General features: G+C 38.5%; 1 protein-coding gene across 5 annotated transcripts in view; it reads right to left on the bottom strand.

Annotated features, from left to right (window-relative positions):
- MSR1 (macrophage scavenger receptor 1) overlaps positions 1-15405 on the bottom strand; it is a 79837-nt gene that overhangs the window by 52377 nt on the left and 12055 nt on the right. For all 5 annotated transcript variants that reach the window (XM_072625680.1, XM_072625681.1, XM_072625684.1 and 2 more), the window contains exons 2-3: positions 2588-2701; positions 2137-2250 (exon numbers count right to left, since the gene is read on the bottom strand). In XM_072625680.1, the coding sequence (XP_072481781.1) occupies positions 2137-2250; positions 2588-2699 (226 nt within the window). In that variant the 5' untranslated portion in view covers positions 2700-2701. The remainder of the gene's footprint in view (positions 1-2136; positions 2251-2587; positions 2702-15405) is intronic.

Genomic DNA, 15405 nt, shown 5'->3' with positions numbered 1-15405 from the left:
TTCTTCCCTCAGTGCCTCCTCTCTCTCCATTTCTCTGCACCATATATATGTGTGTGTGTGTGTGTGTGTGTGTGTCTTTCCCTCTGTTTTTATCTGTTTCTTCTTTCTTCTTTGCCTCTCTGTCTCTTTGTCTTTATGTATCTCTTTCCATCTCTTCCTGTCTTCCTTTCTGACTCTCCACCCCTTTTCTATATTTCTCTGTGTCTCTGTCTTTCTCTCCCTATGTCTCTGTGTCTGCCATGCCCCCATGTCTCTGTCCCTTCTCTCACTCCTCTTTCTTTCTGTCTCTTCCCTCTCTTATTCCGTGTGTGGGTGTGTTTGATTGTCTCTCTTTACTATTATCTGCCACCTCTTTTTCTCTTTCCCCTTCTCCTCCCTCCCTTGATGTCTTCCTTACCCCCTCTCCCTCCTTTCTTTCCTCTCTATACCTCTTTCTCTTTCTCTCTCCTTCCTCTTGTGTCTCCCTCCCTCCCCCTTCCCTCCTGTCTCTCTAGGGAAGGAATTGAATGTCTCCATTTCTTCCACACTTTAGACTCACCATTCCCCCTAGCTCAGGTGGTGTGAGCCTTTGTTCTAAATGTAGATTTTTTGTTTTGAAGGTTTTCACAAATGACACAAATGTTGGCCAGCATAAACTCAATCTGTTTGTCATATTTGATGCATGGCTTATGGAAGGAGGAAAAAGTATTCTCTGTTTGTAAAGTGAAATATTTGGTTCAGATGAAAAGGTCTGCACCTAAGATCTGGAGCCATTGGGGAAATGTAGGGACACTGATATTGGACTTTTGCAAACTGAATAAAATGATCAAAGTCCTATGATAAAAAATATAATAAAAATATTCCAAACCAAAATGACATCAGCAGTAAAAGCACAAGTCTGATAAAAGGTGCAAGGATGTTGAGGGGCAGTTGTGGGGGAGGGGCTGCAAATAGAGTTTGGAAAGGAAACCATACATCTGGGAAGGGAAAGGGACTGCGTTACCAGTTAGGCTTCACCCACATAAAACCTGGATCATGGTAAGCACTTGTAAGGTGTTTTTGGATGGATATGTGGGGGTGGGTGGATGAATGGATGGATGGATGGAGGGATGGATGGATGGATGGATGATGGTAGATTCAGTTCTCTGGGCTCATTCAGACAAGTCCTTTGACAGGGAGGATTGACCACTTATTTTTTCTGTCTTACTATCATCATCGGGTAGTTTTAAGTACATATATAGTATATTTACAAAATAAATGCCCCAAACATTTTCAGGCAAATTCCTATCTCATCAGGTCTCCTCCCCACTGGATTTTGAAAACTGATAAAAAAAAATCAAAGAAACAAACTTTAACATTGAGTATTTACATTCATTATGAGTAAATTTCATATTACTTAATTTCATCTCAGGTTCTAGGATATGGAAGTCTTTGGGACCCATGGTTCTCAGCTATTCAGATTTGCCACCTTAGAGTAATTTTGGACTGTTCATTGCTTCTCATCCCTCACATCCAAAACCTTGACAGATCTTGCTGATTTGTCCTCCACCAAATCTCTTCGCTGTCTCCTCTTCTCTTCACCCCACTGGCCCCCAACCTGGTCCCTGTCCTCATCAGCTCTCACCAAGACTCTCCTTACAATAACTGTTTGAAATGTTTTCCCAGCTCACGTTTCTCTCCTTACCAATATAAGGACCAACAACAAGCCCAGATAAGTGAATTGGAGTTAGAGTTGGAAGAGCTTGAAACACCAAACACAGGAGCTTTGATTTGACCATCAGTGATCAAACAGTGGAGTCTGTTTGGGTTTTTTCCTACCAATGAGGCAGAAGCCAAGTTAGGATAAAGGGCTGTTATCTATACTCCTTTTCCTTCCTCTGACCTTCCTATTTGTACTTCTGAGAGGGGAGAAGGAGCACACAATCAGACGCTGAAGACACCGTGGCTAGATGTGGCCAGAAACAACTGGAGTGGTACAGCTACCATGACTCCCATGGACTGAGGGCTTCACATAAACACACAGACATGCATAAAATATTTTCACACACATTCACATGAAATATACTGATGTGAAAAATAAGACCTGCCTAAGTACAGAGAAACAGTGGCAGGAAAACTGAAGAAGCCGATGTGGTTTTGTTCTCGTGAATACTTTACCTGTAACAAATCCAGTGATTGGAATCAGAACCCCAAACATAACAAGATAAAGCCCAACCAGTGCCGTTCTGTGTGACTTCAGCTTTTCTTGCAAACCAAAAACAGTGGGAAGATCTATTAAAGAAGATACACAATACAGAAAACTGTTTATGTGGCCCAGAAAGATCACACTTAACTCTGAACATTAAATATTTAAAACAATTTCATGTTATCATTTTCTCCAAATATATTCCTTAACTAAAAGGCAACTCTAGAATCAAAGAAAGTCATCAGATGACAATGAGCTCATCCATCAATGACACAGGGCCAAAAGCTTGAGCCATTTGAGCCATGTTGGTCTCTTAGAGGTGAGCTTGGGGGAGGGAGAGGGATGATGAGGATGAGATTCAGACCATGGAAATTCCAGATGCTGGACATTCTCAAGGCCTCCATTTCGTTCAACATGACTCACTTTCTGGGAGCTTTGCTGTCACAGTCCTAGCATCAAATCGAACTGAATCAGAACAATCATTCAAAGGATGGTTCTCTTCCTGCCCATTGGGAAGTCTAGTCCACTTTTCCATGGCTGCCAAAAAAAAAAGGTGAAAAATGTATTTCCATATGTAACATGAGCAAAATATTTACAGAGGAAGTCATCTCAGAGGTATTTTGGTATAAAATGCTAAATTATGATTTATAATTATGATTCACTTTTAATGAGTTGTAAAATCTAAAAATTAATGTGCTAGAAATAAGCATATTCATTTTCCTAACCAACTGTTATATTATGGTAAAAAGCAGCTTTATTTTCTACATCAAAGAAAATACAATAAAAGTCTGTCCTTATGGGTTCATAGCCCCCTCCGTGGGGTCGGTGAGGGGAAGCATAATTGTCTCACACTTGTAAGAAGACAGATTTTTTGCCTGTTTCTTGGGGGGTGGGCAGAAAGGCACCCCTAGGTTTTCAGACATACTTGATATCTTCATTTGTTACTTGACTGTATTTATTTCCTATAATGAAGGGATTTTTGATGATTATCAACATTAATAGCAAAAATAATGTAATAAGGCAGACCATTTAAACCTGAAGTGTCAAACATGTATGGCTAACAACATTGCCCAGTATGACCCAAACCAGATGAAAATATAATTGGGAAATACCTAACAAAAAATTAAAATAAAACCTAGATAATGTTAATTTATGACTTCCTAAGTCAATCTGTGGCCTCCTAATCTATGGCTTAGTGTCCCCCATTTCTGTTTGAGTTTTAAAACATTGATTTAAACTGACAATGTAATGGAAAATAACCCTTTGTATTAAGAATGAAATGCACTCATCCACCCATCCATCCATCCATTCATCCATCTATTCATTCATTCATTCATTGAACAAGCTTTGATTAAGTGCTTGATGTCTTAGACTGGGTTTCAAGGAGGAAAGGAAGAACAACGATGCTCTTGTGACATTGGCAATTGGTTGAAAGGGAATAAGAAGGGAAAAAATTACTGATAGATGCCACTCTGTACTAAAGACAAAAAAGTCCAAAGAAAATGCTACCAGATATTTGAAATAGAGACCATCTTCACGTGTGGGGTTCAGTGGGTGGGTGGGTGGGTGGTCACTCTTTTGGGTAAGGGGAACAATGTACTCAAAAGAACAGTGAAGGTAGAGGGAAGGACAAAAATGGGAAATCACAGAATCTGAGAGGTGGAAGTGAACTCAGTGGCCATTGAGTCACACACATACAGTATAATGTTCCCTACAAGGACTCATTCAGTTTCTGCTTGGAGATAGCCAATGAGGGGGAACCTGTCACCTTCCATGGCTCTGATTTAGTTGCTTTTTGTTTCTCCTGACTTCAAGGCACCATTAACCTCTTTGCACATTCAGACCCTTGATCCTGGTTTTGCCCTCTTGGGTCTAACAGAACAAGTCAAATCCCTCCTCCGCCTGACACCCTTGAAGACATTGTTTGAAAACAGTTGCCACTCCCCATCTCATACCTCTCACTTTTTTTCTTCTCCAGGTGAAATATGCCCAGCACCTTCAACTCAACCTCCATGACAGGGACTTAAAGACTTAGTTGCTCTCCTCTCCAGTTTCTTAAACTGTGGAATCCAGCTCTGAACACGGTGCTTCAGAGGCACATTAAGGATGAAATACACAGACACTCTCCCCCCCCCCCCAATCTCTAGAAGCTATGCCATTCTTAATGTAACCCAAGACTGAATTTGCTTGACGGCTGTAATATCCTAAACTGATAAATCACCAGATCTTTTCCAGACAAACTGCTATCTGATCAGGATTCCCTCATCTTGTATGGAGAGACATCCCTTGGGCTTGGAATGTGAATGACTCAATGTGGAATTTTATGTTATAAGACTGCACAAGTAGGTTAGTGCCAGATGTCAGAGAGCCTTGAATGTCAACATCAGGTGTATATATATATATATATATATATATATATATATATAGTCTTTGGGCTAGGCAGAGGGAAGTTCCCAAGGTTTCACAAAGAAGAACGTCTACATCCTCTTTCCTCATATAGAACAGGCTGATAATAATTAATATTATAATAATCTTCATAAATAATTCATATTAACAATAAACTAGAATCTCTATGTCTTTCCATATTATTTGTCTTTACTAATCTAGCATTCTAGAAATTGTTCTCCTGGTTCTGTTCACTTTATTCTGCAACCATTCCCAGTTTTCTCCATAACTGTCCCCCTTATGATCCTTCTTCCTTTTCGATTGCATCCAGATACCATCATTTATTCAATCATTCCCCATTAGGCTTCCTCTTAGTCTCTAGTCCCTTGCCACTACAAACAACAACAACAAACCCAAACAAAAACCTGTTATAAACACTACATGCATGTGGGCTCTTTTCTTTTTTCCTTGAATTTTTTGGACACCTGAGTCTAGCAGTGTCATCACTGATAAAAAGTAAGAACACTTTAAGGACATTTGGACCTAGCTGGACCCATTCCCAGGCCCACCAACAGGGAGCTCATCGAAGGGTCTGTTTCCCCACCAGTTCTCCAGCATTGGACATTTGTCAACTTTGCCAATCCAAATTGTAAAAATTTGTCATTTTTACAAATGACAAACATGAGTGGAGCTTTGGAGTTATTTAAATATGAATTTCTCTTGTTAGCAGTGATTTGAAGCATTGTCTTTATGTCTATCAATAGCTTACATTTCTTTCTGTGAAAACCACCTCTTCAAATTCTTTGACCCACTTATCAATTGGGTAATAGCTCTTAGTTTTATCTATTTGAATCAGATCCTTGTATGTCTTAGACATGAGGCCTTTACCAGAACAACTTCATGGAAAAGGTTCATTTTTTTCCCCGGTGAAATGTGTCCCTCATAATTGTGCTTCGCAGATGTTGTCCACACCTCCTAACAGCTGGTAGATTCCAGGGCAGCACTGGGGTTTCTATTTCTCCATACCCACTCTTGCTCCCCCACCTCCTCCTCCTCCAGCTATCTCTGCCCTGGCACTGTTCTTCTTGCCCCTGTCATTGTGCACAATTTGTCCTAACTTCTTCTTTAACACAGTTTACATTGCTCCACTGCCCTTGAGGTAACCAAATATTTTTTTTAATTCCAAATTCTCAAAAGTTGGGACTGGGCAGAAATCTTGGAGATCATTGTGTCTGGATTTCTTTGTTTTACAAATGACAAAACCTTAGAGGTTCATTTCATTCCAGATGTTCTGACTCCAAGCCAAGTGAGCCTTCCACTGGACCATGCCAATTTGCAAGGAAAATGTTTAAAACCTTACGATGGCTAAATTTAAAGTAACCCTGGGATCTTCTGACCGTTTCTCATGTCCTGTCACTGAAATAAGGAAATGAGGACTTTTGTAAGATTTGACAGTGTTGATAGTCAGCTCTGGGAACTGAAATCTACCACTAAGTCCCAAGTCAAAATGTCAGTCTTTCATCTTCCTTGCTCCAGCCCTTTCAACTTTGATTTAGTTGAAAAATATGAGCTTGACTTTGCCAATTTCCTGTCATTCCTAATTTTCATAAGTGGCTGTGAAGTTCCCACTTGTTCATTTTTTGTGAGTTACTTTCACTTCCTATAATCATTTGTTGATGAGTTCAAAAGAAGCCTTGTTATTTCTCATAGAAATGTTGCTTTCAGATCCCTTTTCTGGTATAGAGAAACAGGGAGTTCATCAGATCTGTGGTGAGATTGAGAGGAAGAAATAACTAATATGAATCTTCTGGCCAGGTCTCTTTACTTCCTAGACCACCCCTCATTCACCAGTTTTTAAACCTAGAAAATTCCATCTGAGAGGGATACAATCCCAATGACTGTTTGCAGAGATGGCAGGTCTGAGATCATAGGACTGAGACCCTAATAAGATAACTCCAACACTTCTATTTCTAAGACATATAGAAACCAAGACCCAGACTGAGGGAGAGGCTCGTAGAAGGCCATGCAAGTTGTCAGTGGCAGAGCAGGGATCTAAAGCTTCAAATTCACAAGTCTCTCCTTGCCCCAGCTGCTGGCTCAGGCAAAACCATAATCCTACTTGTTATGGGATTCTCTCCTTTCCTCCTTCGTGACCAAACATCAAGGCACCCCATAAGCAGTGTGCTGACAGCCAAGCTCGAGCAGTGTGACTGACACATTTCTTTGCCTCCCTGCTTCCTGTCAAGTCTTTACTGATCTGTAAACAAACTTGGATGTGTCTGAGGAGATAGAAATTTATTCAAGGCCAGTTCTGACTCAGGCCAATCTGGTGACTAAAGTTTAGGATTGCAATGAAATGAGATACTCATAGACCAGTCAGCAAAAGATGCTTTCCTTTAGTGTGAAAAGGACACTCAGCAAGGATGTGGCATTGGTTCACAGTTTGTTTGTCAGGGCAGCATACTGGTCAGAAGCATGTGTCAAGTCTAAGGAGCTAATGACTTCTCATGTGCTGGCTTTTATACTTAGGAGAACAGGCAACTTTAATAATGTTCCCAGACTTAGTCTAATGATGGATAAAGGCATTTTGGTATGATTTAAGAAAAAAACTAGCTTCTTCTTTGTGAAGTAGATATTGTCCCTTTACCAATATGGAGATCGAAATGGGGAGTTAGATTCTAAAGAGGGTAACCTTTTGCCAAGCATTTAACCCCACTACACTTGCCCTTAGTTAACGTGGCTTAATGTTAAAATATGAGATATTCCTAAAGCAAGGCTAAAGCTGATGGGAGAAGGATCCAAAGAAAGGCTTATGCATGGCTCATTGTTTCCATTCCAACTCATCCTTTTCCATCACTCCTGAGGACTTCACCATCAATGTTGCTGACTAATCTACATCAGAAGCAGACAATTCCTAAATATCAATAATCTCATTGTTTTTCCCACTTAGACTACCTACACATATGTTTTCCTAAGCTTTTCCATTGGCTCATCCCCAACAACCTGAACTTCATCATTCATAAACTCATAGACTTCAAGTTCAGTGCTTTCATTTCATGGAACAGGACAGAAAGGTGGAGTCCCACAACTAGTAAGGACCTGAGACAGCCTTCAAAGCAAGTTCTTCCTGACTCTTTGTTCCACATTACTCACTTATACCACACTGTCTCTCTTAATTCTCTTCTCTAAACCACAGTCTTCTGTCCTTCCATTTCTCTTTCTGTCCTACTCCTACTACACTTACCTCAGACTTCCCCAAGCTATCAAAGTTTAAAACTGCTCTGAGACTTTGAAAACACCCTGTGTGGATGTTTATGTTGACCCCTAACATCTTAAACAAGACATATTTTTGAAGTCCATCGCTCCAACTTTGATGTCCTGTGCTTCCAAACACACCCATGATCTTTTTAGGATTTCATTTTCCACCTTTCTACAATCCTCAGTCCCTCATAGCAGTAAGTCAATAAGCATTTATTATGCATTTATTGTGTGCCAATCAAGGTGCTAAGTACTGAGAATACAAAGAAAAGTAAAAACCATCCCCATCTTAAAGGAGTTCTCAATGGGATCTTCCACCATTTCTGATTAGTCAATCCCAACCTCTTGACAGGAGAAATGATGCAAAGGATGCCATCAGAGAAATGTATAATGAAAGAAAAAGATGGCCCAATCACATGTGAATGAATAAGTGAAAAATCATTTATTATTACACACTCACTATGTGGTAGGCACTGTACTACATGCTGCTGCATACATAAGTGCTTGATAAGTACTTGCTGACTATTGGACTAACTAGCCCTTGAGGTCCCTTCAAGGCCTGAGTCTATGATGCTATGAGTTGGGCTGATTGTCCTCTTCCACGTTAGGTCTGGCTAATTTCCTGCACCTCTGACACCTGCCCTCCCCTCTAAAATCATCACTCAAGGTCAAGGAAGCTCCCTAAGTGTTACATGGCAGGTGCATTTCTAGATGGTTGGGAAGTCTTCGGGGAACTGGCTGGTCATAGTAACTGACAAATGCAAGCAAAAAAAAAAATTGACTTTGAAGAGCTTATATTCTAACGAAGGACATTCTCTAAAGAGCAAGTGACAACCAACCTTGCAATCCCACCAGAGACACTGTCTGGGTGAGGGAAGATGTAAATAAAATGGGAGAGAGAGCAGATGACTAGGGTCACAGGCTAGAGGAAGAAGAATGTCTGTGATGGATGGAAAGTGGACTGGAAATCCAGTTGGGGCCACCTTTCTTCCCCAGGGTTTTCTCTGAATGGAAACACAGTGCCAGACAGATCACATATCCTACCATGGAAGAAGCTGAGGACAGCCCAGACCCAACTACAACAGAATTAAGATACGTGTGCTTTAATCCTCAAACATTTGTGGATCAAAGAACAAATCACTGAAGCTACAGATAATTCATCCAAGAAAATAACAAAAATAAGGCAGCATAACAAAACTTTTGAGGGACAGCAGAGGGAGTTCACTCTTTAGGGAAAAGTTATATATCTAAACACTTTTTAATCAACAAAAGAAAAATCAATGAATTTAGTGTGCAACTAAAAGCATAGGAGCTCAATAAACATAAATAACCCAATGAAACACAAAATTAGAAATTCAGTGTATCAGAGAAGATATCAACAAAGTGGAAACTCACACACACAACATAAAACTTTGAGTTAAAAATTACAATGAGGAGCTGGATTTTTGAAAAAAAAAGTAGACGCATCATTAGTTTATCTGATAAAAGAAAAAGAGAGAAAAACCAGATTCTCACTATAAAAAATGAAAAAAGAGGGTTCACAATAAATTAGGAAGAAATTGTTTTGCTAAATTATATGCCAATAAAATTGATAAACATAAATGAAATGAGTGAATATTTATAGAAATATAAAATGCTCAGATAAACAGAACAAGGAAAAGGTCACCTAAATAATTAAAAGAAAAATAAATTGAACAAACCACAAAAGAACTCCAAAATAGGAAAGAAAGTCTAATTATAGAAAGACTGATCAGTGAATTCTTTCAAACATTCAACCACATTAATACCAGTATCACATAAATCATTGGCTTTCCCTACACAGGGAGAAAAAAGGAATTCTCCCAGATTCATTCATTGAGAAAACTATGATCCTGATATCTAAACCCTGGAGATATTAAATCAAAGAAGACAAACTATAGATCAAGATTTGCAGTTTATGCAAAAATATTGAATTAAATGTAGAAATTCAGAGTGGTTCAATATTAGGAAAACTGTAAATATTCTAAGATGTATTTATAACAACATAACAAAAATCACTATCATGCCAACAGATGCAGAAGAAGGAAAAAAAAACTTTTGTCAAAATCCAGTACCTGTTTCTTCTTTGTTTTCTTTTGTTTTTGTTTTTTATTGAAAACCATAGAAGAATAAATGGACCACTCTTTAATATCTCACTTTTTCTGTGATGGTGAAAAGCTAGAAGCTTTTCCAATAACCCTTTTGAGGATAAGGCAAAAATGCTATTATCACCACCATTCTCTGATATCATTCTGGACATGTTAACTATAGTAATAACACAAGAAAAAGAAATTGAGGGAATAGGAAAGGCTAAGAGGAAATGAATCATCACTTTTTACAAATAACATGATAGTTTCCTTGGAAGTCTTTAGAGAGTTAACTAAAATTAATTGAAATGTTTAAGAAGTTTGATGAAATAGGATATAAAACAAACCCATATAAATTATCGGTCTTTCTGTATATCCTTCCCCTCTTTCACAAAAAGAGTAGGGGGAGGAAAAAAGGAAATACAATCAAGATAACTACACAGTGTATAAAACACTGGAAAGTCCAGCCAATCAGGTAAATGAAATGCATTCTGAAGTGTTCACTGAGTGCTAAGTGCTATCCTAAGTACTGCCGATACAAATAAACTCAGGGTCCCTGCATTCAAGGAACTTCTCTTCCAGTGGGAGAAGACAATACATAAAGAAAAGATGGGAAGACTGGGAAGGGGGGCAGCATAGCTGGAAGTAGTCAAGAAGCTCAATGGAGCCCTGAGCAAGATAAGACCACAACTGAACTATCAAAGCCTAAGTAATTGGTTGAGGGGTTATTGATCATAATCACTGTGTCAACAGATTTTTAAGTCACTAAAACTATCAGGTTTTTCTTGGGAAAAGGCATTCTACCTGCCACCTCAGCAGCAGTTTCTCTCAGAAACTAAACATCTCTTGTTTTGGTGAACAGTATCCTAGAAGTTAAGAAAATGGTGAGCAAGGGGAAGTGTCAATGGGCAGTAGTGATAATGAGTCGTGGGTTATGTATGTGCAATCATTTAAAATATATTTTCTTATTAACTATGTTGTAAAAGAAGAAATAAGCCAAAAGAAAAAAATCCACAAAAAAGTGAAAAAGTGGTATGTTTGATCTGCATTTGGTCTCCATCAGTTCTTTCTCTGGATGTGAATAGCAATTTTCATCATGAGTCCTTTGGAATTGTCTTGGATTGTTGTATTTCTGAGAATAACTAAGCTACCCACAGTTGATCACTGTACAATATTGCTGTGTACAATGTTCTCCTGGTTCTGTTCACTTTACTTTGCATCAGTTCTTCTATGTCTTTCCAGATTTTTCTGACATCATTCTGCCATTTTTATGGCTCAATAGTATTCCATTATAATCATACACATATAATCATATTACATTATAATCATTCAATCATAACTTGTTCAACCATTCCCCAACTGATGAGTTTCTTCTCCATTTCCAATTCTAGGTCACCTCCAAAAGAGCTGCTATAAATGCTCTTGCTCAAATAGCTACTTTTCTTTTTTTTAAAAAAATCTCTTTTGGGATACAGACCTAGTAGTGGTATTGCTGGGTCAAAGGGTATGCACAATTTTATGGTCCTTTGAACATAGTTCCAAATTGCTCTCCAGAATGGACGAATCAGTTTACAACTCCACCAACAGTGCACTAGTGTCCCAATTTTCCCACACCCCCTCCAATATTTATCATTTCCCTTTTCTATCATGTTAGCCAATCTAATAGGTGTGAAGTGGTACCTCTGAGTTGTTTTAATTTGCATTTCTCTAATCAGTGGTTATTTAGAGCATTTTTTTTAAATTTGACTATAGAGAACTTTGATTTTTTTCCCCTGAAAACTGCATATTCATATCCTCTGATCATTTATCAGTTGGAGAATGGCTTGTGTTCTTATGAGTTTGACTCAGTTCTTTCTATAAAATGTGCTTTTCTCTAACATCTACATATGTATCTTACAGCCTATAATAACCACATTGATATATAATATTCATTATATCAATACCAGTAACATATACAAGGTTATTTGGTCCTAACAATATTAACAATAGATAACTAACTTAATCTTGAAGCTCTTCTACTTAATTTACTAATACAGTCACTGATACCAATCAATTCATAATAAACTGAATAAATACTGGTTGCCTTGAATAGGAGGCATCACACAAAGAAAGAGGGAAAAACATCATAAACCCAAAGAAAAGATTGACACTAGTACTTTATATGGAAGCAAACATCTAGAAACGAAGCAAATGACTGTGAGTTGGAAATGATTGGAAAAATTATGTTTTATTATAATGTAATATTTTATGCCACAAAAATTATGAAAGAAGAAAGATTCAGAGCAATCCAGAAGAATTTGTTCAAAATAATATGGAATGAAGTGAAAGAAAAGCTTGAGAATACTTTATATGATGACTACAACATTGTGAACTAAAATATTGTGACAGACTTCAACAAGTCCATGGGATTATCCGTCATGACTTCAGAATCCTGATAACAAAGCACATTCCTAACCTTTTCACAGGGAGATGGGGTATTAGGGGTGTAGAATAAGACAAGAATTTTCGGGTGGGGTCAATGTGTAGATTTGTTTCGTGTGACTACATTTATTTGTTACACGAAAGGCACATTTTGTGGTTTGAGGGTTTGGGGGTTTAGGGATAGTGATACTAAGAAAAAGGAAGAGGAAACAAATGACTTGGCCATGACTCATCTAAAAAAATCAAAAGACAGCAGGGGCAAGTTCTAAAAGGGCCATGGCTAAGCAGGGAACTGTTGGTACTGCTGCGTTCAGTTTGAAAGTTCCCAGATTCTTGTTCTCATTCTTTGGATATCGTATTTGTTAAAGTCATAATAAAGAAAAGAGATGTTGGCCTAGGCCGAGTTTCTCCCAGAAGACTTTCTTGTTTTCCCAGCATTTTTTCTCACATATTGAGCTCTTGATGCTGTAGCCGGGATCTTTGGGTTTATCACACCCAATATTACTGTGCTCAGTCGCTTCCGTATTTTATGTACCTAATCTACTCCATTAATCAGTGACTCTGTTGCTTATACAGTACCCAAATGTTTGTATGATTCCTGCTTTGTTGTATACTTTGAGATCTGGTACTGCTCAGTTCCTGGTCTTTATTTTTTCCATTGTTTCCCTTGAGATTCTTGACATTTTGTTCCAGAATATTTTTTTAAATATAAAAGAAATAGATAATTTTAAAAATCACTCAAATCAGCAAATCAACAAGCATTCACTGATCAGTAAAAGTATTTTAGGAACTATGGAAAACCCTCGGGGCACAAAGAGAAATGTGACATGATCTCTGCTTATAAGCAGTTCATAGTTCAGCCAGGAGACATATGTATATATTTAGTTGCATGCAAATTATATACAAAATTATCAGGCAATATTTTTGCGAGAGGGGGAGAAAAACTAGCAACTGAAGGGGAAATCTGAAATGACTTCATAGAGAAAATGAGCCTTGAAAGAAACGGATGATTCTAAGAGAGGAAGAGAAAGGAAGAATGCATTCTAGGTCTGGGGAATGAACAAGGCACAGGGACTGGGCACTGTGTGTCGTGGATGGAGATCAGCAAGTAAGTAAGATCATAGAGTCTGAAAGGGGGGAATAATGCAGAATAAGAACTAATGAGATGGGACCAGATTGTGAAGGTCCTTGAAACCAAACCAAAGAGTTCACATTTTATTCCAGAGGAAACAGGGAACCATTAAAATCTACTGAGTAGGGAGTGAAATGGCTTAGATGAAAGTGCTTAAGGAATATTCTTTTTGCAGTGGCGTGGAAGATTGGATTGGAGTGGGGAGGCACTTGAGGTAGGGTGGGAAACTGGGAAACCATCACAAGAGATTAAATAAGAGGTGATGAGGACGTGAACTAGGGTAGTGCCAGGGCAAGTAGAGAAGAGACATATCCAAGAGAAGTTGTGGAGGGAAAATGACTAGGGTTGACCACTGAATGTGTTGGGTAGGAGCCTGAGGAATCAAGGACAATCCTGAGATAATGGACTTACTCACAGAAAAAGCTGAGACAGGGAAGGCTCAGAAAAGGGCTGAGGACAGATCTCACAATCAGCAATTGTGGCATGTGTGACAAGGAGATAAGAAGAAGTTATGCAGCTAAGAAGACAACAAGAGAGGGCATTTCCATGAAAAGCTCAAGATGATAGAATGACAAGGAGGAGAGGTTGGATTACAATTGGAGATTTTACAGAAGGATGATGACTGAGAATAGGGCATAAGACTTGGCATTTAGGAGTTCAGGTGAAATACACAAATTACTGGAACATGAAATAGAGGTCTTAAATAAGTCAGTATCCAAAAATGAAATTACACTAGATATAAAGGAAATAGTCAAGCAACACTGGTTCCAGATGTATTTAGAAGTGAACTGTACCAAGTTTTTTATCATGAACGGATATTATTCTAGAAAAAAAATGAAAATTCCCTCCCTGACTCCACTTCTAAGACAAATATAGCCCTAATACCTAAATCAGTAAAGGCTAAAGCAAGGAAAGGGAACAATCTCACTAATGGACATTAATCCAAACATTTTAAATAAAACTCTGTTGCAAAGGCAGCAAGGATATAGCCTGCATATTATTCACTAAGATCAAGTGGCATTTAAACCAAGGATAAGAGAATAATTCAACATTGGGAAAACAATTAATATAATAAATTACATTCAAAACAAAAAGCACCAACAGTGGAAAAACAATTAACCTAATTAATCATGCTCTATACCAAACAAAAAAAAACCCACTATGTGATTATATCAATAGAAGTAGAAAAGCCTTTGAAAAGGCATAACACTTATTTATGTTTTAAAAGTGGAGTGGAATCAGAGATGGCCAGTTTTGTAATGGGTGGTGTAGGGTGCCCCAGTTGGATTTCTGCCAAAGTTGAAGGTATGCAAGGATGTAAGATTTCAAAATGTACAACAGAGGTCTAAAGATGCAAATTCTGAAGGGGTGGGAAGGAGGTTTGAATGTCTCAATTGCATATGATGAAACCAGTAAGACAAATGAACTTGTCTCTAGTCACTCACCTCTATTGGTTTCCCATAGGAGGAGTTGAGTAGAGATCGTCATCATCACAGTAACAACAAGGATAACTAACATTCACATAGCACTTAGTATGTGTCAGGGTACTATTATTTTCCCCTTTTGCAGATGAAGAAACTGAAGAAAACAGGGGCTAAGTGACTTGTCCAGAGTCACACAGCTAGTAAGTGTCTGAGACTGGATTTGAACTCCTGGCTCCTTGTAGTGCTTTGTGTATCAATGGTGCCATTTACGTGCCATTACTTTGATTCAAGGTAAGGTGAGACAGAAGATTGAAAGAAGAGGGTTTGGGACCAGAAAAGATTTGTAAAATTGGAAAGTTAGTCCTATCCCATCTCTTGCCCAGAGGTGACACCCAGCCCCAGGTCTGAGGTCTCTGTTGACCCTTCCCACCACCTTGTCTAGTAGCAGTGCTACTGACCTGCCAGAGACTGTCCAGGAGCTACTGCCTAGAAGCAGAACAGCTTGCCTGCTCCTGA

The sequence above is a fragment of the Notamacropus eugenii genome, chromosome 7, assembly GCF_028372415.1.
Source record: "Notamacropus eugenii isolate mMacEug1 chromosome 7, mMacEug1.pri_v2, whole genome shotgun sequence".
Taxonomy (NCBI): Eukaryota; Metazoa; Chordata; class Mammalia; order Diprotodontia; family Macropodidae; genus Notamacropus; species Notamacropus eugenii.
Note: the sequence above shows the minus strand (reverse complement) of the source record. Positions and strands in the feature narration are given on the sequence as shown.